Genomic DNA, 24,232 nt, shown 5'->3' with positions numbered 1-24,232 from the left:
TGCGGCGGGCAATCAGCACCACCCTTCTCCAGATGGTCAAAAATGTCGTTCCCCGATGACTGCCATGGGCTAGACGTCCACTGATAAGCCGTCGATAACCTTAAGTTGTACATAGTTACTGTGTCAACGTCGAGCTGCTTGTGAGACAGCTCACTTTCAATCGCACAAGTATGCCCAGAATTTCTTGCCTCGCTGAGTTTTCTATATTTATCCAGATCTAGCGTTACATCATGCCACCCACCGAAGATGTTTTCCGAAGCGAGCTAAAAGTTATATTACTGGAGACGAGTGATGATGAGAGGGGTGAGACGTCTTTCTAAATATGAATATCGCAGTGTCTAGCGTTCAAGGCGCAAATACTAAACTGCTGCGATAACCGAAATACTGCTTTCCGGTTTTAAAATCGTCTTCGAAAAATATTTTCTAGCAGCACAAAAACCTTTTAAAAAAGCGTGTCCCCCACCACGCTCTTTCAATATTATTATCTCCGGGCAAAACATGAAAATATGGTAGGCAGTCTTAAAAACAGAAAAGATAGATAAAAGCGACACGACGATAATGATGCCATTGGCAACAAACAGATTGAGAGAAATGGGTTTTCCTCTCCCGCTCTCTGGGAAAGTGGGCCAGTAGGAGAAGTAAGCACCAGCGACTGGGAACTTGGCCGATATTCACGGCTCTGGGATCTCACGCGATGACGAAATGCGCCACTCGCAGCCCACTACTCGTATACGTGTTGTGGGTTCCCTCTTGGCCACTCGCATTGAGTATACCACCCGTTGCCGGCTTCGCTCGCCCGACTGTTGCTGCTCTGCCGACGTCTGCGCTATAGCTCTGTCGGCGCTGACGCCTACTTACTGCGATATACCCTACGAAACATTAGTTAACTACGATTGGTTCAAAAAAGGAGAAAAGATACTGCAAAGTAATTGTGCCTTACCTCTCTCTCGGTTATTTCAAATCTATTTTCATCTAATAATGAGAGGTAGATGTGGTGTTTGGACTTATTTGGTGATCATTAGTCCAAGGTGCTCTTTTGGGTCACCAAGCCTATGCTGGATTGACCACGTAGGGCATTCCTTGTTCGCCTACAACCCGCGGTTTTCCTGAAAGTTGTTCATGTTCCGAAGCGGCAGCATTGACTTTGAACCGAGAGTTGTTTGTGTAATGTTTACGGAATGTGTGAGCACAACAGAGAATGCAAACAGAGGGGATGGCTTGAGGGTGGTGGTCGGGTCGGGGCGAACAGGGAATGGCGGAATGGTAGATAATAACTGTGGACGCAGCGAAGCGACAACAAATAAACTACAAATTGAATGGTCTTTACCGCTGTCGGCGTCGCTGTCGCCGATAGTTCTATGGCAGCGCAGTCGACATCGACGCCGGCAGCGCCCGCTCTTCTGGATGTAAAATGTCGACCGAATTCAGAGGGCGTCGTTAGTCACTTGAGTTCGTTCGCCTGGTCAACAACAGCGGAGAAAGCGAAGCGAAAAGAGTAGAGCAGAGAGTGAGGAGCGCGAAGAATCCGAATCCCGGCGAGTCCGTATCCCGAGAATCCCCACAATCCGTAGTACCGAAGTATATCGCCGCGGACTGAGTAACCCAGAATCCCGAACCACACCAAAAGTAGGTTCCAAACAAGTGATCACAGACTGAATAATCGCGCAACCCCATATGGTTTTTGTTAAAAAAAAACTCACTGGGAGATCGATTGTATAGCATAATAGTGTTGAGCGAATAACCGGCGACTATATGGCTGTGTTTTATCTACCTCTGAAACTCTTGAAAACTCACATTATGAAGAATAATCTGTGACAGGGAAAGTCCATTTATCGGTCCACGCCCACTTCGAGTGATATTTGAATAGTATTCCCAATCCCAATTCCAGTCCGAATTCGAATTCCCGCCCACCTCCTCAACAAACACACTGCTCACATGCAAATTGTAACCCAATTGTTTGCTCATTTCTGTCATTACCCGCGTCGATTAGGGGGAGTGGACGGGGAGTTGGGTGGGAGTCAACAGAGCGAGTAACATGCACACCCCACCGCCGGAAAAAAAACCTCCAAAAGAACCTCCCCCAGGTGTTAGCCCTAGACTGTATACACATTATTATCCCTCACGATTTGATTGCCGCGACACGCGTTGACCCACATCAATAAACCGACCAGCCGGACTGACTAACTTGGTAACTTAGTGGTCTCAGGAAGAGGGGTCTGGAAACTACCCATGAAGTCGGGCTTTGAAGAAAGAAATCGCTCGTGAACGGCACTTAATTTCATTGAACGATTTAATTAAGCACCTACCTATTAGGGAGTTTCCAGTTAACGAAATTTGAAATCCTAATGTTGTGGTAAACTCATAGAACGTATATACTACTTTTTTGGTGACTAGTTGGTGACTTTCCTTTCGAAAAAAATGAAATATATGTTGAGAGTCGCAAATATTGTGATAATCCCTATTTCAAAACGCAAGAGTGTCAACCAAATCAAATAATATCCATTGTGTCACTTATGTGGTATATTATCCCTATATCAATAAACTCACAAAATGTGGTTACCATAAGCCAAACTCCACTTGATAATTCCTTGGAAACCCTTATCGACACCCTTTATCAGGAACAAACAATTCAAGTTCTTGAAATACTTTACAAGTACCAAACAAATTTCTTGAAAAAGTTAAATTCTTAATCTATGTGCTCACTTGATGTTCGTTTTTTGCACATTTTTTATTTCCTTAAATTTCAGATTCCCTTGGGAGGATTTAATGGAATGACCATGAATATGTAGCATTGTGTTGCTATATAATAATAATAATATTAATGAAGCAATTCCGTCTTTGATTAGCCGGATTTCCTCAGTGTAACCATAGTTTGCCAGCGATCTGGTCTGAATTATCTTTAGATAGCGAGTGCCTCAATTGCTCCGCGACCATTAAAAGCTCCAATTAAAGGTGCCAGCCAGGCAACAAGTGGCGATACGATACAATACTTGATCTCTAGCCGCTGCTCCATTAAATCGTAGTGCTGGGAAATCTGTGGGGTTGGCTTTCCTCTCCGTAAGCGATACGCACGGAACAAGCTCCCTGCTGCTGTTCTTTGGGGGCATGGAAAATTTCCAATAAAATTTGGCATTCCGGCATTAAAATCGCTCGCTGAGTGGCGGCATGGGAAAATAGTTGGTGATACGACGACGTGCGAGCCATCAGGCAATTAGCCATGTCTGGGGGACTCTAGAAATCGGAGAGGAGTACGGTATCGGATACCGCGAACCTCTCGATGGGGCGGTCAGCTTTATCGCGGGCAGCAAAATGAAAACACTCCAGAGCGAACGCGTCGAATGCCAATAAAATAGTGGCCAAATGGAGGGGCGGGGCGGGCTAGTAGGGGTACTATGTTTATTATTATTTATTATTGGGCGAAATAGATTGTTTTCCATGCCCGACTGCAGTGCGTTGCCAAGTTGCGCCGGGTTGGAAATTAAACAAACGAGACTGAAGTGGCTCTCCTCGTATTCGGTACCTAATTTATTCATGCGAAAGTCGCGTGCTCGTGGCCAATGAAAATGTTGATCAATTCTTGTGACAGCCTTCGTCAAAAGGCTCTGCTCACATTCCCCATTCCCCATTCCCCACTGATTCCCCCGTTGAAATTAGCGTTCGTGGCTAAATTTTCTAATTAAAAGATGGGGCGTGTTTGGCAGCCCCACCGCGCCGAACCCGACGGGGTTATTATCAATATGTAAATTGATCAGACTCCCCCAATCTTATCGCCGCAAGACTTGCGTAAGGGGAACGATTCCTCGGCACCCCCATTACTCATGCCACCCGAAACACCTGGAGGGGTCAGACAGAGGATGAATCACGCCGGCGGCAATCGCATGGGAGTATTTGCAATGGTCGATAGGCTCTTATCAACGCTACTAACCCGAAAATTTTGAATGAATCGAGCGAATGGTGGAGAGGGGGCCAAGGGGGGCGGCAGTCCAGTGGGGAAAATATGGGCCAGGTGTGCCAGGTGTGCAATGCTTATCGGCAAGGCAATAAGCCATCGCACGCACGAGAAACGGATCGACCATTCCCTCTTTCGGGCCAAGACTATAGGAAATGTTCTGCGGGGGCGTCGACTATTCAACTATACCCAGTATTCGCAGGGTCCAAAGGTATATGGCTTTGGGTGGGAGTACGAGTCGGTGAAATCAACTCTCGGCAATTTATGATTGCAATTCTGAGTTGTTTTGCAAGTGTCAAACATTTCACATTTATTGTAATAGGCAGAGTGGAATATTTCAAAGACTGGTAGCCAATTGGAACAACATTAGATCAAATAGACGGAAAGAGGGAAGGAACATTAATGTCTTATAAAATGTTGATTTAAGTAATATTAGCTAGACATTGAAGATTTCAGAGGTATGTTGCATTCGTTTTTCGGTCCAAGAAAATCATAAGTTGTGCTATGTTTGTTTTCTCAGCTGGCCAGCTATTTAGATGTTTTTAAAGATATATTCACGATTTTCCCACTTCCCACAGATATTTATTTAGCTTTGGTACATTAGTGATTTGATTTTACTGTTCCATATAACAATAAAAAGCAAATTAAAGTTCACTACGTCTGTTTATTGGTTTTGAAAATATAAATGAGATAACTACAAACATAAAATGAGGAAGTGTAAATGTTATAAATTACAGCCATTTTATGTTTGTTATTGCCTAAATGTGAGTACGAAACTAATTATGGGCTTATAATATCATATTTTTATTGGTAGGAAAGAGAATGGGGTGGCAAGATAAGGAAACTGCGAAGCAATTGGACTCATGAGATTAGGAATCGCCGAAATCCTCGCCATTTCGGGAGTTTAATGACGAGGCGGAATCATCGTCCACTGATTGCAGGCACTGTCACACCATGCTTCATGAAATTAGTTCGAATTCAGGCTCACCTGCGTGGGCAAAGGTTCACCTGTTAGCCACCTGCGTGTGACTCACTCTTGTTGTGACTAGATGGCCATAATGATGTAGTGTAGCTCCGCTAGCTGTCGCCCTGATAGTGGCCACTTGCAGATCGGTGATTGCAACATGGAACTTGGCTGGCGATAAGCTGCGATAACGCTTACCCTGAGTGCCGGCGTTTATTCTGCAAATAAACGGAATTCTGTTAATATCCAGAGCAAACCCTTCGACTCCAAGGGGGCGGATTGGGCAGGTGGGGCGTGGCACGTGAGGCTGGCAACAGATTTCACACCCATTACAGTCGAAACTCTCAGAATGGCCTGCTAATAGTGCGTGCTTATAGCTATCCTAAACTTTAATTAGCAAGTCTCTGTACATTTGCTTTGATAGCTCAGCGAAAAAAATTCTGGATTGTGGATGATGAGCACTGTTGTGGGCCACAACTAGTTTAGCATACAACAGAAGATGTTTACAGTAAGAAAAGGTTTATTAGCCTTTGGTTGTTTGCTTTGGCATTACTCATGACGGGTCTCAGTTTACATAAAAGTCATCAAATTATGCTAAAACCAACTATGCCGTCTTCTATTGCAGCATGTGCCTTTCATCCCCGATTCCCGGCCAGAAACAGGCGACGTCTGTTGGCCACTGCAACGGATCGTGCAGCCTGGACAGGAATGGCAACCGCAGCGCAGCCATTGTCCCGAATGGAGGAGAGCTGAAGCACAGAGGCCATGCCACAGACGCTACATCACACACCCTGGTCAAAGATGACGACAATTTGGGCTACAAGGAGGAGAACGCGGTCTACAAGGAGCAGCAGCTGCTGCAGCAACAGGACCAGACGCTGAAGGAGGCGGAGCAGGTGGAGGAGGAAGAGGAGTACCACCCGCAGATCAGATGGCCGGATCTGGGAGCACAGGCATTCCTGCACATCGGTGCCCTCTACGGACTGTACCAGCTCTTCTACGCGAACTTCTACACATTCCTCTGGGGTGAGTGTCCACGGTGTGGTGTCCCCGTGTAATTAACAACTGGGCAGCTAATAAGCTAACGCCCCTGCGACCTGGTCGCCAATCTGCGTAATTGCATCTGCCAACATGCAAACAGCGTTCCGATGGTCGGCTATTAGGTATTTTGTAACCAAACGCCAGTATCTGTTAACTGGGCCAGTTTAAATTGACTGTCTGTATTACAAATCCCCTGGGCAGATATATGGTGTGTTCATTAGTCTCTAATGCAGATACATGATGATTAGGAACACTAATAGCTTCAATTTATGAGAAAGTTAATTATACGAAATAATTCAGCCTAAACGTTGACATTCTTTTGATATAAAATATATGAGTAAAGATCAAAGTACGCAATCCACAACAATGTTGCTTCTCAATGTTTTTTGTCGAAAATGACGCATGGCAGGCACATTTGAAAAAAGTTAATGTTATGCAAGAGGTAAACAACCATCAGGTTGTATCTGTGTGCAATGCTGCCCCGTGAACTTTGACCGCTGGCAATTAAAGTTAACGAACGCTTCAATTGCCCGATATTCGGCTGGTGATCGAACGATAGGAAGAGCGGGCAAGATTTCCGAGCAACGACAAAATAGGCCACCCCGAATTCGTAGATATATTTAGAGCCGGGCGTTGTGTCATCCGTCGAGCGAATCAAGCGAGAAGCGTCACCAGCACCCCAAACAGTTCAGACGAGCGGGAATATACATACATATATGGTACATATATGGCATGTGTGTGCATGTGTTTTATTTGTTTGTTTGGACAATGACATCCGACTGTTCGCTCCCTTTCAGTGGTGGTCACCGTTTGGGTCTCCGGCATCGGCATCACGGCGGGAGCCCATCGCCTCTGGTCCCACAAGTCCTACACTGCATCGCTGCCCCTGAGGATTCTGCTGGCCTTTGCCTTTTCGATCGCCGGCCAGGTGGGTGTTACATCTCATTCATCAGTCCAAGTAGAATATTACTGTTTGTATTTGTCTCGCAGAGAGATGCCTACACGTGGGCCCTTGATCACAGGATACATCACAAGTTCTCGGAGACAGACGCCGATCCGCACAATGCGAAGCGTGGTTTCTTCTTCGCCCACGTGGGCTGGCTGTTCCTAACGCCCCATCCCAAGGTGGTGGCCAAGAGGAAGGTCATCGACATGTCCGATCTGGAGGCGGATGCCGTCTGCATGTTCCAGCGGAAGTACTACATACCGCTCTTCGCGCTCTGCTCCATCATCCTGCCGGTGGCCGTGCCCTGGTACTTCTGGAACGAGGATCTCTGGATGTCCTTCTGGATCAACTTCAACATGCGCTTCACCTGGACCCTCAACGTGGCCTTCTTCGTGAACAGCGTGGCGCACATGTACGGCAACAAGCCGTACGACAAGTAAGTGGGATCAGTGTACCCAAGTTAGCGAAACTAATCCCTAATCCTACTCTAGGAACCTCATGTCCACTGAGGCTCCCATTGTCTCCCTGCTGGCCATGGGAGAGGGATGGCACAATTACCACCACGTTTTCCCCTGGGACTACAAGACGGGCGAGTTTGGCAACTACAGCCTCAACATCACCACCGGCTTCATCGACTTTTGCGCCTGGCTAGGCCTGGCCAAAGGACGTGAGTTTTATCTACTTACAAGACACAATGAATCCATACTTATTTACATACTTACATACTTACAGGTAAATCGGTATCCCCTGACATGGTCTTGAGGAGAGCCAAGAAATGCGGCGATGGAACTCGCTTCCTGGACGACGACCATGCCCACAAGGATCCGGTGTGGGGCTTCGGGGACAAGGACATTCCCCGAGAGGATATCGTGGAGCTGGCCAAGATGCAGAACTAAGCTAGGCCGTGTATTATGTTTTCAGCCTGTGGTTTTCCTAGTATTAAGTTGTAGCACCAAGCCATGCCTTATGCTCTGTTTTTTATCGGGACCTGAGTCTTCATATGTGACTCAGATCCTCTAAACTAGGCTATGACCCATCACCCAACGCCCATCCACCATCCCATGCCATCCCGGACCACCAGGATCTCTGGGATCGCCGTTTAGGCAAGCTAATCTCCCATCGTTGCTTTCGTTACTTACCTGCGGTTCAATAAACTATGTTTTGTATTATAACACCACTCGACTCTGAACACCCTTGAACACCACCTGAGGCTAATGCATAGGCAATGGGTCTATGAATAATCCAGAACCCTCGCTCCATTGGATTTTGTAATTATGGCGGGCTTTCAGTACAGTCAGGGCAGCCACGAAAGGCGGAACCAATTGGGATACAAAATAGGAACCCAAAGGACTTGGGAAGCCACAATGGAGACAACTAAAGTGAAGGAGCCGGATCAGAGTGGGGACTCCATCCACAAGAAACGTGATGCCATCTGGCCACTGGTTCTCTTCTATATCCACTTAAATATCCTCGGTGTCTATGGGATTTACGTTCTGCTCACTAGCGCGTCGTGGGCCACGATTTTATTCAGTGAGTTCGGTTGGGCTAATCAGCTCCACGTGCCGCATAACAAGTGGCTGGCTTCTTAACCCCAAATATCTGTCTCAATATCTCCAACTCAGCCGCCCTGCTCACCCTCCTTGGCACTTTGGGCGTGACAGTGGGCGTTCATCGTTTGTGGGCGCACAGGACCTTCACCGCCTCCAAGCCCCTGAAGGTTTTCCTCATGTTCTGCCAGACGACCGCCGGTCAGGTGAGCGAATCCCCCAAGAGCTTTTACTCGCTACGCCTCTGGTGAAAGCTCTTGCTTTGTTGGTTTCACCGGAGACACGAACCTGGTCGGATGAGTTCATAGCTTAGGTATATTTTTTCCGGTTCAGGGCTCCATCTACAGTGTGGTTCAGGCCCATCGCCTCCATCATGCCAAGTTCCAGCAGGACGAGGATCCCTACTACAGTAAACACAGCTTCATGTACGCCCAGGTGCGCGGCGGTCTTCTGAAGTACTCGCCACAGCAGGAGGAACTGCTCAAGGATGTGGATATGTCGGACCTGGAAAGTGATCCTGTGGTCATGTTTCAGAAGAGGTGGGATTTCATCAAGTCTGATCTCTTAATCTATCTAACTGGATATCCTATATATTTTTCAGATTCTATGTCCTGCTGTACATCTTCCTAAACGTACTGCTATCGGTGAACACTCCGTTCCAGTACTTTGGGGACTCCCTAGCCACCTCCATGTTCGTGGGTTTCTGGCTGCGCAGTCTGATCGTTATCAACCTAGGAAACCTGGTTCACTCATCCCACTTTATTTGGAGCATTCACAAGGGCTTTAAGCCCACCGATTCCAACAGTATCTTCCTGATCACAAAGAGTTACTGGCCGCAGTACCACTATCTGCTGCCCAGGGACTACCAGAGTGGGGAGTACGGCAACTATGCCTCTGGCATTGGGTCTTCCATGATCCGCGTGTTCGCCGCCCTCGACTGGGCCAAGGATCTGAAGACCATTGGATCCGTGGCCGTTCGCCAGGGACTGACCAAGGCGGTGGAGACTGGTCGTCCGATCGTCGAGTGCATCGAGGAACAAGTGGAGCTGGAGGAAAACGCCCTGCCCGCCAACCATTTCCTCAACCGGGAGAAGTTTATGTGAGCATATTGCATCATCGGCCCACTAAAACGGTGCGACAAATGGACGCGGCAGTCGTAAAAATAAATTAACCGCCTCGGAAAGGGCGGGTAAAGTAAACTGTGAGCCTAATTATTGGTCAGCATAAAAACATAGCAAACAGAGGTGCAGGTCGAACTTCGTGGCATTTTCGTGGGCTTGAATGGAACTGGAAATGTCGAGGGAGCTGGAGATGGAAGTGGGATGAAATGCCCAACCAGTGGGCATGGCCGAGAGTAAACAATCTAGCTTACAAATCACAGGTCGCCCTAATTATGCATTCCCACTCACACAAAGAGAAAATAATATCGCTTATTTCTTAATACGAAATTCGATTGTGTAGGCGTTAAAATCATACTTTGGATGACTTAAAAGTGGGTTATGTGGGGGCTAACTATGTTTGATTCATGGTAATGAATGGTACATTAGATGCATACAGGTAATCTGAGGAAAATAACTAAAATTCTCATATGAGAAAACTTCTATGGGAATGAATAATGCTTTTATTATGGTGAAGGTGACCTAAGGTTGTATTTAAAACAGCTTAAGTGTATTACTTATATCAGGAGTATTTTCTGTATTTTTTTTTTTATGTGTATTTCCATTTCGACCCGTCTTATTTTACTTTCGTTTATTTGCAGATGCCAAATCATTTGGCAATAGGTTCGTTTGCTTTCCCATGCTCGAATCGGTTGGATATCGGGATAAATTTACATATGCGTATGTTATTTTCGGCATCAGGTGCTTTTGAGCCAGGTTTATGGGTTGCGCTTAATGATTTTATTAGCCATACGCAATGTGTGTTCAGTGGCTGTGTCGCTGATTGATTCGTCAATATTGACTCCGCACTCAGTGTCCAGTGCCCAGAAGCCTTTTTCCCAACCCATTCTCCTTCTGCTCCGATGTTTGCTCATCAAACTTGGTTTAAGCAAACTTTGCGCCTGACTTGGAACACATCGATCGTTGCCATTCTAATGTCCACATTCTAATACCTCCAATCCATAATCCGGCTGGGTGTGAGCATTCCACACTCAACGCAACTCCACTGACTCACATTTCAGTCGGCCAGGCCACTTGTACCAATTCCTAATGACTCTGCTCTGAAGTGATTACTAATGAATTTGCCTGCTAAAAGCTGGCACACTCAAAACATTTTATGACCAACAAGTGCTTGAAATTACAAGCACACGTGACGTGTTAGGAAAATTACTAGGAAAACAAAGTGTTCAGTCTATAAAACGAAAATTAATAAGGTGCGTATTGGAAAGATTTCGGTTATTATAGTTATAGTTTATATAGAAAAGCAAATTAATTTATTATTTAGGTAACCAATTCGAACTGTAAAAAAACGTTTTCTTCTGTCTGCTGACAGCACTAGTGTTAGAACCTAACCGTTTTTCCCAGTAAACTTAAAGTATCTGTAAGATCTTTCTCGGTGTAAGCCCTATTCGCTTTTAGCTGTTTGCGCTGTGGCAGATCTGAGATCTGAGATCCGCTCCGCTCTGTGGCAAATTGCAGTCGCGTCGCGTTCTGCGCTTTGTTTAGTGTTAATTTGTTTTCCATAAGCCAACTGACTGAGCGACAGTTGAAGGTTGCACAAATACGTGGAGTACGCAAAATCGCTGTTGACTGGTGGCTTATGCAACGTCATTTGGGGCTACCCATAGGCCCCAAAATCTACCTATCTACGAGCAGTGTCGATTTGGGCAGGTGTTTGGATGCTGGGGGCTCAGCCCTGCCGGCACGAGAAACCCTCACCATTCACGGCCTAATCGCTGGCAAATTGAAATATCTCGCGCATGAATGGCTGTCTTTTGAGCCAAGAACAGTGGAACGGGAAGCGATTAGACGAAAAGCATATACATACATATGTATGTACCTGATATTTATGGCCGGGTAACCGAACAATAGTGAGCTGGCTTTGTTGAAGGCGAGCTTTATTCATTTTTTGGCCAGAACACTCATATAAAGCGCTGACAGTGCGAAAAGAGAAGCTGCGCAATATATCAAAGTGGATTCCAATAATTTTTGTTTGTTTATAAACAAAGCAGAGGCAACACCATTCGCCACCATCCGCGAACGATTTTCGAAGCGTTTTTCTGTCCCTCTGCGGCTTTGCATAATTGGCTAATGGCCGGGGCCTTACAACATCAGCACCTCATCAGCAGCATCTTGCAGATACGCCATCCTATCCACAGTGGATCGAGACCGAGAGATCAAAGGGTTCGGTCGCGTGACATCGTCAACGACCGTCCGCAGATTCAGATGCAGACTCGGACTCGGATTCGGATTCGGAATCGGGTTCGGATTTTTGGAGAGAAGTCGTAAACCCAGTTTTAATGGTGGGACAGGGCAGAGGGCTTCCTTGGCTCGGGGTTTTTATTTCGCCGCGGGTTCGCAGCTTTTGCTTTTGCTTTTGGGTTTTAATTAAGTTCGGTTTCTGTTTCTGTCGCCGCGGTTACATAAAGAGAAAGCAACTCTCGTCTTCCGACTTCGGGAGCTGAACTTCATGATCATCGAACGGCTTTTGACTTTGGTCAACACCGCACCACCTCACGCACACATGGCTGAGCCCATGAAGCCCAGTAAAAAGATGACGACTCGAATCGATATCTATAAATATATCTGTGTATCTTGGGCTTGCAAAAGGAGAGATTGTCCATATGCAAATGAGCAGCAGCAGAATCGCAGAATCCGGCAAATGCTTTTGAAATAGAAATCGCTGGGAAAGAAAGGTCTTCTTTGAATATCCCCCACGAATGTAGAATCTAACGGGGTGTCGTAAGATTTGTGCCGTTGGCAACAAGAGATCAAGTATGCGATTTGGTCATGGAGGAAGTAAACTCTTTCAATTAGCGGCCAAAATCTCATTGTCCACGTTTCGAATTCGATTTCAATTAGCGACTGCAATTAGAATCGTCTGTGCGACTTGCAGATCGCCAGTAAAATTTAGGCATTCGTGAGTAATCGTGAAAAGTGCCGGCAGACTTCTTGTCTTGTTTTTGAATGTTCGTGGCAGCCAGAGGGGCAAAAGTCGGGCGAGTGAGAGAGACACGTCTGGTCGGTCAAATAAGAACCCACATATTGGGGCAGACCGCGTGGTACTGTGTAACGAGTTATTGCTTGAAATTGCTTGAAGTAGAACCAAACTGCTCATCCAGAGATGTCGAGATCAAGCATCTGAGTGAAAGTAGTTAGGGCTAATGAAAAAGGGATATATGTATATCTAGAATGAAAGCCTTATGTTTAAGTGATATCATATAGCTAGGGCATCTGCTTCTGAAAAGCTAATGATATTTCGGTGCCAGCTCACAAGTGAACGTGGAGCTTGCCCAATATTTTTAAACCTTTCTTCGGAGTCTTGGATTTCCAGCGGAGACACAGTTTGACCTACTGATGCATGACACCCAAAGACCCACACATTTGGCGTAATTTCGAGGTAGCGTAAATTCGGATTCGGAGCTGCTGACTGCGCTGCTGATTCTGCGGCAAAGCTTCGCTCCGATCCGAAGTGAAACACGAAGCTGTAGCCGAAGCCATAGCCGAAGTCAACGGCTACAGGTGCTGCTCGAGCGTGTGTGTGAGGTGAGGTGGTGGCATAATCTTGGCCTTCTTGGCCATTTCGTCTCTCCATTTCTTTTCGTTTGGTTACCTTTGTGCGTCGGATCGGAAACTCCACTCCGTCAGTCAGTCGGTCAATCAGTCAACTTTGGCTCAGTCGCGTCGCTGCCCGGGTGAGCAGCTCCAGCAGCGGCATAGGTAGGTAGGAACTTACACATTTGGCTACGATCATTTGTCTACGGAACGGCGCCGCGTTGAGTTCGTTAGACGCGAAAAGGAAAGGAAGTCTTGAGACGCCGACGAAAACCCTAAGCGAGCCGCGTTCGCAGAAGTGACTGTGTGTCTTTGGACGAAAGCCAACTCCACCTCCTGCTCGTACTTTTGGGCCAAGTACTGCGGCAATTGGGCCCCCGAGTGTTAAGAGTGTTAAGCTGTGAAGAAAGTTCGTCGAGTGTGCGCGCGGCAGTTACGAAACGCGGTTTCCGCCGGCGAACCCAAAAAGAAACCCGGGTTCCAGTCATATATCTAGAGAATTACATACACAAAAAGATCTGTGAGGGCAAAAATGGGTCACCTGTCCACCTCGGAGCGAGTGTGCAGCAAGACGCCAGCCATCGCGACGGACTCCAGTCCTCCGCTTGTGGCCAGGAGGTCGAAGTTCCCCAATGGAGACGCCCAGCAGCAGGTGCGCAGGGGAGAGGACTCCTCGCCCGAGCTGCCGCCCCGTGGCAAGCTCCAACTGCCCCCGAAGCGGGAGGAGCTGCCCAGGTCGGTGGTGCCCAAGGAGATCGCCAATCATGTGCCCAAGGATGCAATTGATCTCGAGGAGTACACCCGCACCTTCGTCGGAGATCGAGTGTTGGGTTGGCAGTTTCAGGCTCCGCTCAAGTGGGACAAAGTCATCCAGATCTCGCTCCTGCACATCGTGGCCGGAATCTGCCTGCTGACGTATCCGCTGCGGGAGCTCAATCCATACACCACCATCTGGTGTAAGTATTGCTACACTTTTTCGCATCATCTAAGCCATCCATATCCATATCCATATCCATACCATACCATCTCCATCCCATCCGGCATTGCGTAATGCCCACTCTCTCTTTCTATCGCCTCGAATTTGGAAATGGTGGACGGGGATAGGTGTGGAAACAAAGAGTCATCTCTGATCGATGCTGAAAGGGAAAAATGATGCACAGAGAGAAAATCATAGTCATATGGGTGTTGGGATTGTTCGGATATGTCAGAAATATATTTTAACCAATTTCAACTGGATATGAAATTTAATATATATTTTTGCAGTTTCGGCTTATCGGGTAAACTCAGCTAGCTCAGCTAGTAGGGCCACATATTTCTCGCAGTGTAGATGTGTTGCTGGTGTCGCCGATGATGTTGTCTTTGCGGCCTCCACTCCCCCAAAAATCCGCTGCCCCAACAATTATTTGCAATTTAGCGCGCCCAGCGCCTTAAGCCCGTTGGCTTTTTCTCTCTCTCTCTGGGCCATTACAAAATGCGTCCCCTTGTTATTGCCTTTAATTGATTGCCGCTTAACACTACGCCGCCCTTTCCCCAAAGACCCACTATTTATATTGCCCTTCAGCTTCTGCCTTTTGTTATACGACGTGTGTGTTGAAATCTCTTTCATTCGCTTTACTTTGGGGTTGGGTTTTCGGTTTTCAGCTTTCAGCTTTCGGCTGGCATGCAATTTCAGTCTCAGCATAAAAATTGACTGACACAGGTGGATTGCAGAAAACAAAACCAAAACGTGCTGCCCTGGTAAAGATATGCGGCCAAAAGAGCGCTTGTCGAGTGAAGAAGAAACAAGAATCACTTGACACAATTTTAATTGGGTCTTTGGAAGATCTACCCCATTGTCGTCGAACCTCGAAGTCGGGTAAACAAGGCTGAACTAGAAATTTCTGGGTCTGTTAGCCATTACTTCAGCGTTTTTGGTGAATCATGATTTATTCATGTTGTAAATAGTTCGGGGTTCCAAAGGTCGCTCTAGATAACTCTACGATTATCAGATCTTAACTCGAATGGTTCGAGGCACAGTAAGAAGATTTATCTGGCTTTTAACTGCAGATTTTCAAAGTTACCAAGGTGTAACCATTTTAGATCTCAACTGCCAAGACCCAAAGCCAGACAAAAGATGATTTATCTGTGCGGTGAGCACTGACTCAATTTATGAGCACTACACATGCGAGTGGGGCAAAAAATCAGTTGACATTGAGACAGAAATCAGTTGGAGGGGGGATCCTCCAGCAGCGATTTCGTTTTCATTGGAATTACCAGGTCATCCGAAGCTCCAGGTACTCGTGTACTTGGCTACTTCAGCTCTTGGGCACTTCCCCCTTAATGGTAGTACAGCGAAAAATGCCTTAATACCTGGTAATTTTCAATATTTATTGCGCATTGTGTGGTATGACAGGTACAAAAAGATCTGAAAAACTGGGTACAAGGAGTATCCTTGCACCAAGCGTATCCCTTTTTGGGGCGTCGAGCTCGTAAATATTTTGGCAAATTGCCGGGCGAACGTGCAGTGGTTAAAGATGCTCGCTGGCTGGCATGATGGGAATTATCATCTCTTGCCGGTTTTTCGTAGATGGCGAAAATTGTCGTGCTCGGTCCGAGATATTGATTAAATTCGACGGGCCTGAAAAACAAGGGAGCAAAAGCCGCCGAGGGGACTTACATAAACGCATTAACATTGGGCGTTAATGAAACTGGCCAAAAACTAACATTTGTATAAAGTGGCAGCGAGTCAACGCACCTTCTTCGAGACTCAGGGACACTGATGTTTTCGGATTTGGAATCAAAAAAGATGAACGGCGAAACAGATAGCGCCATATAGTGATTCCGTAGTCAACTGAAAATCTAATTTCGAAACAATCTGAACTTGACCTGTATCTTCGGTGCCCCAAGATGCACTGCATTTGAAATGCAAATATCCAAATTAGATATCGTTATATAGTCATTCAAATGGCAGCCCAAAAATAAACGTGCACTCCCATTTGCATCACCGCAACAAAAAAGCATATCATGAAATAGGCGTATCTCAAGATACATAGATACATATGCGCGGAGATTTGGTGTACCTAAAATTATTAGTTCCTCGAAGCTCACCTCATAAGTAAACCATTTGTGGGCACACCAATGTTGAATTTGATCATTTCCGCACTCGGCTCGGCCTTTAATTGTTCATTTTATTTTTCGGTGGGACGGAACTGGTTTTGTCGCAACATTTTGAAGGCTAATCTTTCCTCGATTGAATTGGACGATACATTCAGAGAAATCGTTAATTTTTCATTAGTTGGTTGCCGAACTATGCGAGATGTGAGCATATTTTCAAAGATCCCCCCATAACACCGATCGTTAGTTAAAGCGGAAAACCCTTTTGCTATCAAATAGTCATTACTTCTAATTGTGCCCATAGCAATTATCGAATTCAATGGGATGGTGACAATGACATTTTGCATATTCTAATTGAGGAACTAATGGGAGAAGAGATCGTCTGGAAGGGCTTGCACCTGATATTTCTGATGACTGTCGGAATCGTGATCAGTCATTCATTGGACTATTATAAAGTTCCCCCTATCGACAACCTTGTGCGAGCTTGGTTCTTTTTTATACTCCATTTGTTTGTTCGCTGAATTAGCGCCCAGCCTCAAATAGCTCAATTTGCGGAAATGTAATTTCGGGTTTTCTATAGGCAACCAATTAGCACTGCTTTTGTCCAAAATCTTTATAGCCGACACTTACATCTATCTATCTTTTTATTAATACATTTTAGCCTTCTTCGTTGGCGGCGTGGCCGGATTCGGAGTTACGGCCGGAGCCCATAGGTTCTGGACCCACAAGAGCTACAAGGCCAACACCGTGCTGCGATCCATCCTGATGGTCTGCTACTGCGTGGCTGGACAGGTGAGTTTTTCGTTTTTGGGCAGAATGCAAGTTCGGATGCCCGACCTTTGGCCCTCGTAATGCCACCTGAAGACTTGTCCGCAATTTGCCAATTCATTTGACGCGCCACCTTCGTTTTTGCGTTTTTTCGGGGCTATAATGCAATTAACATTAATTGCATCATTAAGTATAACAACTTAATGCCTGTCGCGGCTGACAAACTGTAAAATTGACAATTCCAACTACTCGCAAAAGTGCTTTGTGTATCCCGCAGATACATTTGTCTTATTTAATGACTGGAGCGATTAAGCGCAGCCGCAGAAGCTTAGATGCGGAGCGCGAAAAGATACATATATACTTAATATCTACATATGTATATATGCTGAGCGACTTGGATATTAAGAGAAGCAATCAAATCCGACGGCGTGTTAAGTGAACCCCGTGACCTAGCAAAGATTTCAGCGTTTAGATAAGGATACTTTAAAATATATATCATTTATACGTGATACTCATGATTTTAGAGTTAAAAGAGTTAAATTCTTCTTAGACATATTACTTTTTTATGTAATATCAAATAACGCCTTTCAGAACACCCTGTACGACTGGGTTCGCGACCATCGAGTTCATCACAAATACTCGGAGACGGATGCGGATCCCCACAATGCTAACAGGGGATTCTTCTTCTCCCACGTGGGCTGGCTAATGATGCTGAAGCATCCGGAGGTACTTCGTCGTGGTCGCCAGATCGACATGAGCGACATTCTGGCTGATCCCGTGGTCCGCTTCCACCAGAAGTACTTCATCCCCCTGAAGACCTTCTTCTGCTTCATCTTGCCCACCGTGATCCCAGTCTACTGCTGGGGCGAGACCTGGACCCTGGCCTTTATCCAGCAGTGCCTCTTCCGCTACGTGAGCAGCTTGAACTTCACTTGGTCTGTGAACAGTGCCGCCCATCTGTGGGGATCCCGTCCATACGATAAGTAAGTGTGATTAACTTGTAGTTTATTATTATGTCAACTTAGTGCTGACACTATCATATTGAATTTGGGGAATGGGTACATGCCAATACAAGAGTAGCCCACCTCTACAGACATATCTAACTGATCTGGTCCTATCTTCCTCTCCAGGCGGATCATGCCCAGCGAGAACATCTATGTGTCCCTGCTGGCCATGGGCGAGGGATGGCACAACTACCACCACGTATTCCCCTGGGACTACAAAGCAGCTGAGCTGGGCAACTACACCGTGAACTTCACCACCATGGTGCTGGATGCGTTCCACAAGTTGGGGTGGGCCTGGAACATGAAGCAGCCATCCAAGGAGCTGGTGCGTCGCACCCTCGAGAAGTACGGCGATGGCACCCACGCCTCCCAGCTGGGCGGTCCCGAGGAGTTCAAGGACGGAGTGTTGGCCGGAGCCACCATGGTGGGTCACGTGCACTACGCCGAGGTTCCAGATCCCGAGCTCGAGTACGATGCCGAGTCCAGCAGCACGGAGAGCGCCAAATTAGATGAGAACGAGAATGAGGGCGAGCGAATGAAGAAGTCGAAGAAGGCGGCCAACTAGGGAGCTCGAGGATCGGGATACTGGCGTCCAGGCATCCAGGTCGAGATCGAGATGGGCTCGCGGATCACCGATGGGAAGGATCGTCACTTAATCTTGCGTCTGTCTATGCGAGGGCGGGACATAGTCGATAATCGTTTTTTAAATTAAACCCTATTCTATTCTATAATTATCTATATCTTCACACCAGACCAACACACCTGCACCGCAATGGTTAACACTCACACAACCACCCAACACCTAACACCCACATCCCCTCATTTTCGTATCTTCATTTGTGTAGGTTTAGGTATTTAGCACGGTACGACATAAGTTATAAGTCACACACAAATTTACGTATAGACGACAACTACAAAATATGCTCTCAGTCCGAGACAAATAAAAAGAAAATAAATATTTGCAAATAAAAACAATTCAAAAATCCAAAGTAAATCGCATTTCAATTGGTCAATAATCGGGTGCCTCTCAGATACAGGTATATCTTTTATTCAATTTTGGCGACCGATCCCAAAGATGCGAGCTTGGAAACCTCGTAAATGTCTGGAAAAAACCTCCTTATGTAAATGAGCCTAAGTGCGAAAACTGTTCTAGAATTAATTTACCATGACAATGAGGTAAATCTTCCATTAAATTTTGGATGATTCGTTCTAGGAAGCCCTGAGCGAATATTAAGTATGGTAAACAAGAAGTGCGAAAACTGTTTTTGAATATATATTCCTAGGATTACCATAACCTAGTCTATATGAACAATTGACGTCAATGCGGGAATTAGTTGCGAGATGCGAATTCTGGTAGTGAGTCACAAAAAATGAATAGAGCTATGACACGTTATCCCAAAAAAATGGGTGATATTTCCGTCAGATTAAGTTTCTGTACTAGTATTGATAGTATTTTATGATAAAAAGTTAGTTTAAGTAAAGAATTTTTCAAAGGGCCCTCTAATTTTTTAATTTTTTCAAGCTAATTTAGTTTGACCTTACAAATACGAGCACTTGAGGAATATAGAGTGCTTTCTAGTGTTTGTCTGTTTCCCTGGAAGTACAATTACCATAATACAAAAGTGACAATAGAGCACAATAGTATCTGGAGCTTATAAGAGATGTGCTAAAATAAATATGTGCACATACTTAAAGTTCAAAAAACGGTGTTAACTAGTGCAGCAAAGTCCCCACTTTAAATTTATCTTAACAATTACTGAGCGATCTTTACTGGAGGTGAAAATATCGCCCACTTTGATAGTTCCATTTTCGAGTTATTCAGTATGGATGCAAATTAAGAAATTAAGGTGGCAAACCCACGGTGGGACTTCCACTCACCCACCCACTGAAACGAAACTATCTGCCGGTCACACTTAATGGCAATTTAAAGCTGTGACGAAATTAAAATGCAAATGGAAATTGAAATGGGAAATGGAGACGCCGTTTGCCATTGTTGTGACCACTATCACCGTCATCCAAAGCCCCATTACACATTTATGTCGAGTAGCTGGGATTCAGGCGAAGTTAGGCACTGTGTTTAGGCGCCAAATGGTTTCAATGACTTTGGACTACGTGACGAAATGGGCATCTCACCTGCAGATCGTGACGCCCTAGATCGCAAGAATTGACGCAAGGAAGCGCGCCTAGACGCTAGTCATAGTTCCCTAATCAATTAACTAACTTCCCCACCTGCCCCTTGACTCCCTCCACTTGGCATGGCCTACGTGCACTCGGCACGTACGCCGATCTTAAACTCAATCTCCAGAACAAGAACCTTGAAAAGGTTCAAGGCATCTCAGACATTCAAGGGAATTCCTGGAGCATCGCCCTTTTTCATCACGAGTCTCAAGTGCATGGGAGTTCCCGATCGTCAGGAAACTTCATTACTCCAGCGCCACTTTGTTTTTATGGCTTGTATGCTTACAGAGTTGAAATATGGTAATTTGCGAATATTTATAAGCATTTTTATTTTATATCATGCTGAAAAAGTGGGCCTAGAGATATATGTACATACAATACATATGCAACAATGAGAAAATGTACTTCATGCTGTGATTTCTGTGTGCAATACGATTCCGACCCAGTCCCACAATATTCCTCTGAGCCAACTCTTTTAATACAGATTTTTTTCTGTGTAGTCAGACTGTAGGCCACTTGTTGGGAAGGTCAAGTGCTTTGCCAATACCAACAATCCAAGCAATGGCCAAAAAGTGCCAGGCCAAGACCCCATCGTGTCATCGTCATCTCATTAGCGTTTCGGTGTGCCTGTCATCGCCACATAATTGGTGACGAGCCAGTGGACACCAAACGAGCTCTCAATTCAGGCCACTTTTGTGGGCCTAGTTAATTGAAGGTTGTGCCAAAAGGGCTGAATCGGGATTTCATTAAGCCCATTGGCAGGCTTTCAATGAAGCAGTTGGGTAAATGGGTGAGTGAGAAACTCTACCAGGGCTAATAAATAAAGGCAGACTCTTAAATATAATATATTTCTGCTCTGAATGTGATCATACCAATCATTTAAAAACAGTTTATATATCAGATATAGAGAGATATGTTTCTGTCTGCTTGTTTTTTTGTGAGCGAGCTGTAATTAATAGTTTCAAGTTAGCAAAATGCGATAGAATGGAGAGGCCGGATCAATAAAAAAAATGAACTTTGTTCCCAGCCAAAACCAAAATCAACAGCGGAATTCGATCTAAAGATTTAATATACAAATGGTTGCTTTAAATAAATAATAATTCAGGTTGTTTCGGTATTAATTCTATGATAATGATATCTGAAGAAAATGACAAATAGCTTTTAATTATATCCTTTTAGATCTCGCCACGTGCTGCTTTACTTTCGTTTAGTAGACTCCAACTATCTAAGTCCCTCTTAGGTATCGTTGAACTTGTAGGTTGTTAATCATTCTGGTTGGCTATTTTTAACTATCATTAATGTTTTTCTGGTTTTGAATGCGAGATAAACAAAACATCTGCAGATTCGCATAGCAATAAGTCCGTTAGGGCCCAACCTGCCCTGAACTCTTGACTGCTTTGTCTCGAGATTTATGCCAAATTTATGGGATTTCTTTTCGAGCATTTCCCCAATTTGGCTCGCCAAAACAGCCAAATTTGGTAAGCGATAGGCCTATGAATTTGCATAATATTTCAGCTGGGCGATGGGCTGGCTTATGGGTATTTTGCCGGATCAGGTCCGCCTCCGGCTGGCCAAAGGGCCTTCAACGCAGCATGAGATTCGTGTGGGTGGTCCTCCGGCGGCGTCTTCTCTGCAAACTGCCCCTCTTTCTCCGGGGAAACTGTGCGTTAAATAAATACCCGCCACAATTGCTCGTTAAACTTTTAATTACGCTCGGGAAAGAGTTGCAGCGGTCGTAAAGCAATCAAGATAACGGTCGTTTAATGACGTGACCGACTGGGCGACAATTTCCAATTCCTAAGCGTTAATAACCTTGCCGCGATCCGGAGTTTCTATGACGAAAGCCCCAGTCGAGTGGCCCCAAATTTGCGTAACTTTTGCGAATGAAAACAGAAAGCTCCGACTCCGGCACTCTAACTTCCCCCGAAAACCCCATAAATCCCACCACCGAGATCCACGGCTAATTGGAAGCCGATGCGATGACATCGAAGACCTGTGCCCACGGCATAGGTAAACACCCATGCGATCGGCGGTATTCAGCCAGCCTCTCTTTCGGAACTGGTATCCACAAGATACGTATCTATGATATGAGCTTGGGCTTGAATCTGAGAGTCTACGCAATTGTCGATTTTGAAAGGGCGCATTTATCTCATGGATTTGGTAACCTGTGCGAGTTGTCGGTTTTACTCTCATCCAATTTTGTCGCGCTTTTCGGCCAGGGCGTTTGGCTTTGAAATTGATTTCTTCGATAGCGGAGAAAAGAAACCGCTTTGTGGTTCCATTTTTATTGTCCCGCCAGCGGCTTTTGCAATGTTGAAACCTGTTTTAAAATTCGTCAAAGACAATACGAGCAACAAAACACGCGAGCGCTAAAACATACAAAACATATTTAGTTCAAACGTCTTGTGACTTGCACAAAATGTTTTGAATAAGTGAGACATCGGGCACATAGGAAAGAGTATCGCCACAGCCACATTTGTATATCTGCCCGTTCATGCTGCCGTTCATGGAGATCCGCCGACCAGAGCCAAAGCGACTCCCCCGATTATGGATGCATTCTGCAAATCATTTTCATTTTCCGCGGCAACAGCGAATAGTTGCGAAAACCCTTGACGAGCTTAGCTGTCTGTCAAAAATTGCAGGTACACGGGTAAAAATATAGTTGTTATATGACTTCAAGTCACTTTCGTCTTGCACAAATATTAGGTTCAGTATGCAAAATAAGCCATAAAATTATAATCAGTAAAGTTTTAACAGCTTTATACATATGTGTTAATAATATTATTTCTCAGGCAATGTGATTTGCTTTTCAAGTGCAATTCGATGACAGTGGACTCCTAGTGCAATTAGTATTAATCATATCATTTTTATCCGTGTAGTCCCTGCTCGCCTGCAGCAGACAGTCAGTCAGTAATTTTCTCAGCTTGTGGAGTTGACTAAAACCTTCGAGTTGCGGCAACCGCTTTGACATTTGTCCCCCTTTGTTAGCAGTGGCCATTGGACAGTAGACAGTGGACGACTTGCGCAACCATGGGGCCTGTTTTTCTCGCTGGCCCCGCAGACATTTTAAGTGCATGCCATTTCCGGAGCCCGGATCTCGCGCGCTGCATTTCGGAGCACTTGCCAGCGCAATTTGCCATTCGGAGCTAATGACATAGACCTTAGAGTTTCGAAGGCGGGATTTGCATACCTAGCATACCTAATAGTAGTTTGAGCTTAAGCTATTTATTTGTTTATATATTGCGAATGCCGAAGATGGGTGACTGCCTGACGAACTCATCGAGCTTGGACTGGAACAGCTCCGAGGTGACCACCGTGCCGGGTGTCCACAGTGGATCTCGCACGACGAACTCTACCCACACCTTGGCGTACAACTGCTGTAGCAGCTCCTTCACATTGATGGCCGTCGTGTCCGTGTTGAGAACGAACCTGGGAATGCAGAGTTCAAGAGCTATAAGTATTCAGCGTAGAGTGGGCTTGCAAGATACAGCTTTAGTATCTTATTTTCATTTTGCTCATAATTGATGATGAGCTTGTTTTTACTTAAATTGGGTTTTCTGAATATTATCATTAACTCACTTTAATCCAGAGGGAGTTTCCAGATAATGCAGGGCGTAGCGATTGGTCTTGTAGTAAAGGAAGCCCTCCTTGGGATCGTGTGGCGATATCTTACTGACGAAGGACTTTATGGAGAAGAGCATTCCGTAGGTGAGTTTGGCTTCCTAAAAACAAACATATTTGGTGAAACAAGTTACTTTTCTGAATTATGATCTTACTTCCTCGCGTGTGATGCCCGATTTCTTGGTGCGATTCCATTCTGCGTAGTGGAGCAGTGTTCCGAACTTGTCGAATATGTACAGGTTAAAGATGGTCATCTTGCTAAGGCTATTTGGAATGGCATTAGCCTTGAAAGGGAGTTATTTCTGGCGAAGTTATGGAATGCAAATTACTTCAATTTCCGATGCAAAACAAAAACATTCGAAAGGTGCTGCCAACCTCCTTCAAATCGGTAGAAAAATACCAAAACAGC

At 45.4% G+C, this 24,232-nt stretch overlaps 4 protein-coding genes and 1 long non-coding RNA gene across 6 annotated transcripts; 4 read left to right on the top strand and 1 right to left on the bottom strand.

Annotated features, from left to right (window-relative positions):
* Positions 1-1,434: 1,434 nt before the first annotated feature.
* Positions 1,435-8,073, top strand: CG9743 (uncharacterized protein). The gene is made up of 6 exons (NM_143524.4): positions 1,435-1,626; positions 5,539-5,939; positions 6,752-6,882; positions 6,945-7,336; positions 7,392-7,567; positions 7,633-8,073. Exons 2-6 carry the CDS (start codon positions 5,540-5,542, stop codon positions 7,794-7,796), a joined length of 1,263 nt encoding a protein of 420 aa, NP_651781.1. The 5' UTR covers positions 1,435-1,626; position 5,539; the 3' UTR covers positions 7,797-8,073.
* Positions 8,074-8,204: 131 nt separating this feature from the next.
* On the top strand, positions 8,205-9,643 carry CG15531 (uncharacterized protein). Its single transcript, NM_143523.3, has 4 exons — positions 8,205-8,430; positions 8,523-8,653; positions 8,781-8,986; positions 9,049-9,643. The coding sequence occupies exons 1-4, from the start codon at positions 8,265-8,267 to the stop codon at positions 9,548-9,550; spliced, it is 1,005 nt and encodes a 334-aa protein (NP_651780.1). The 5' UTR covers positions 8,205-8,264; the 3' UTR covers positions 9,551-9,643.
* A 3,537-nt stretch (positions 9,644-13,180) lies between these two features.
* Positions 13,181-19,010, top strand: CG9747 (uncharacterized protein). Of its 2 annotated transcripts, none has more exons than NM_001300675.1 (4): positions 13,181-14,115; positions 16,914-17,044; positions 17,612-18,003; positions 18,151-19,010. In NM_001300675.1, the coding sequence occupies exons 1-4, from the start codon at positions 13,692-13,694 to the stop codon at positions 18,587-18,589; spliced, it is 1,386 nt and encodes a 461-aa protein (NP_001287604.1). In that variant the 5' UTR covers positions 13,181-13,691; the 3' UTR covers positions 18,590-19,010. The 2 variants fall into 2 exon arrangements, with proteins under 2 accessions (NP_001287604.1, NP_651779.1); NM_143522.4 differs by having other exon boundaries at positions 13,361-14,115.
* Positions 19,011-20,034: 1,024 nt separating this feature from the next.
* Positions 20,035-20,588, top strand: lncRNA:CR44262 (long non-coding RNA:CR44262). Its single transcript, NR_125294.1, has one exon. It is a non-coding gene; the product is annotated as a long non-coding RNA:CR44262 (long non-coding RNA).
* Positions 20,589-22,946: 2,358 nt separating this feature from the next.
* On the bottom strand, positions 22,947-24,201 carry Bet5 (Blocked early in transport 5). The gene is made up of 3 exons (NM_143521.2): positions 23,979-24,201; positions 23,782-23,924; positions 22,947-23,631 (listed from the first exon to the last, which is right to left on the bottom strand). Exons 1-3 carry the CDS (start codon positions 24,075-24,077, stop codon positions 23,436-23,438), a joined length of 438 nt encoding a protein of 145 aa, NP_651778.1. The 5' UTR covers positions 24,078-24,201; the 3' UTR covers positions 22,947-23,435.
* Between the last annotated feature and the right edge of the window lie 31 nt (positions 24,202-24,232).

Source organism: Drosophila melanogaster, chromosome 3R (genome assembly GCF_000001215.4).
Source record: "Drosophila melanogaster chromosome 3R".
Lineage (NCBI taxonomy): Eukaryota > Metazoa > Arthropoda > Insecta > Diptera > Drosophilidae > Drosophila > Drosophila melanogaster.
This window is presented reverse-complemented; position numbering and strand designations above follow the sequence as displayed.

Excerpts from the sequence above, each read along its gene's own strand:
- CG9743 (NM_143524.4), top strand. The coding sequence starts at position 5,540 with ATGTGCCTTTCATCCCCGATTCCCGGCCAGAAACAGGCGACGTCTGTT. Across the intron at positions 7,337-7,391 it reads GGCAACAAGCCGTACGACAA|GAACCTCATGTCCACTGAGG; the intron begins GTAAGTGGGATC and ends ATCCTACTCTAG. Across the intron at positions 7,568-7,632 it reads GCTAGGCCTGGCCAAAGGAC|GTAAATCGGTATCCCCTGAC; the intron begins GTGAGTTTTATC and ends ACATACTTACAG.
- CG15531 (NM_143523.3), top strand. The coding sequence starts at position 8,265 with ATGGAGACAACTAAAGTGAAGGAGCCGGATCAGAGTGGGGACTCCATC. Across the intron at positions 8,431-8,522 it reads GTGGGCCACGATTTTATTCA|CCGCCCTGCTCACCCTCCTT; the intron begins GTGAGTTCGGTT and ends TCTCCAACTCAG. Across the intron at positions 8,987-9,048 it reads GTGGTCATGTTTCAGAAGAG|ATTCTATGTCCTGCTGTACA; the intron begins GTGGGATTTCAT and ends TATATTTTTCAG.
- CG9747 (NM_001300675.1), top strand. The coding sequence starts at position 13,692 with ATGGGTCACCTGTCCACCTCGGAGCGAGTGTGCAGCAAGACGCCAGCC. Across the intron at positions 14,116-16,913 it reads TCCATACACCACCATCTGGT|CCTTCTTCGTTGGCGGCGTG; the intron begins GTAAGTATTGCT and ends AATACATTTTAG. Across the intron at positions 18,004-18,150 it reads GGATCCCGTCCATACGATAA|GCGGATCATGCCCAGCGAGA; the intron begins GTAAGTGTGATT and ends CTTCCTCTCCAG.
- Bet5 (NM_143521.2), bottom strand. The coding sequence starts at position 24,077 with ATGACCATCTTTAACCTGTACATATTCGACAAGTTCGGAACACTGCTC. Across the intron at positions 23,925-23,978 it reads CGGGCATCACACGCGAGGAA|GAAGCCAAACTCACCTACGG; the intron begins GTAAGATCATAA and ends GTTTGTTTTTAG. Across the intron at positions 23,632-23,781 it reads GAAACTCCCTCTGGATTAAA|GTTCGTTCTCAACACGGACA; the intron begins GTGAGTTAATGA and ends CTGCATTCCCAG.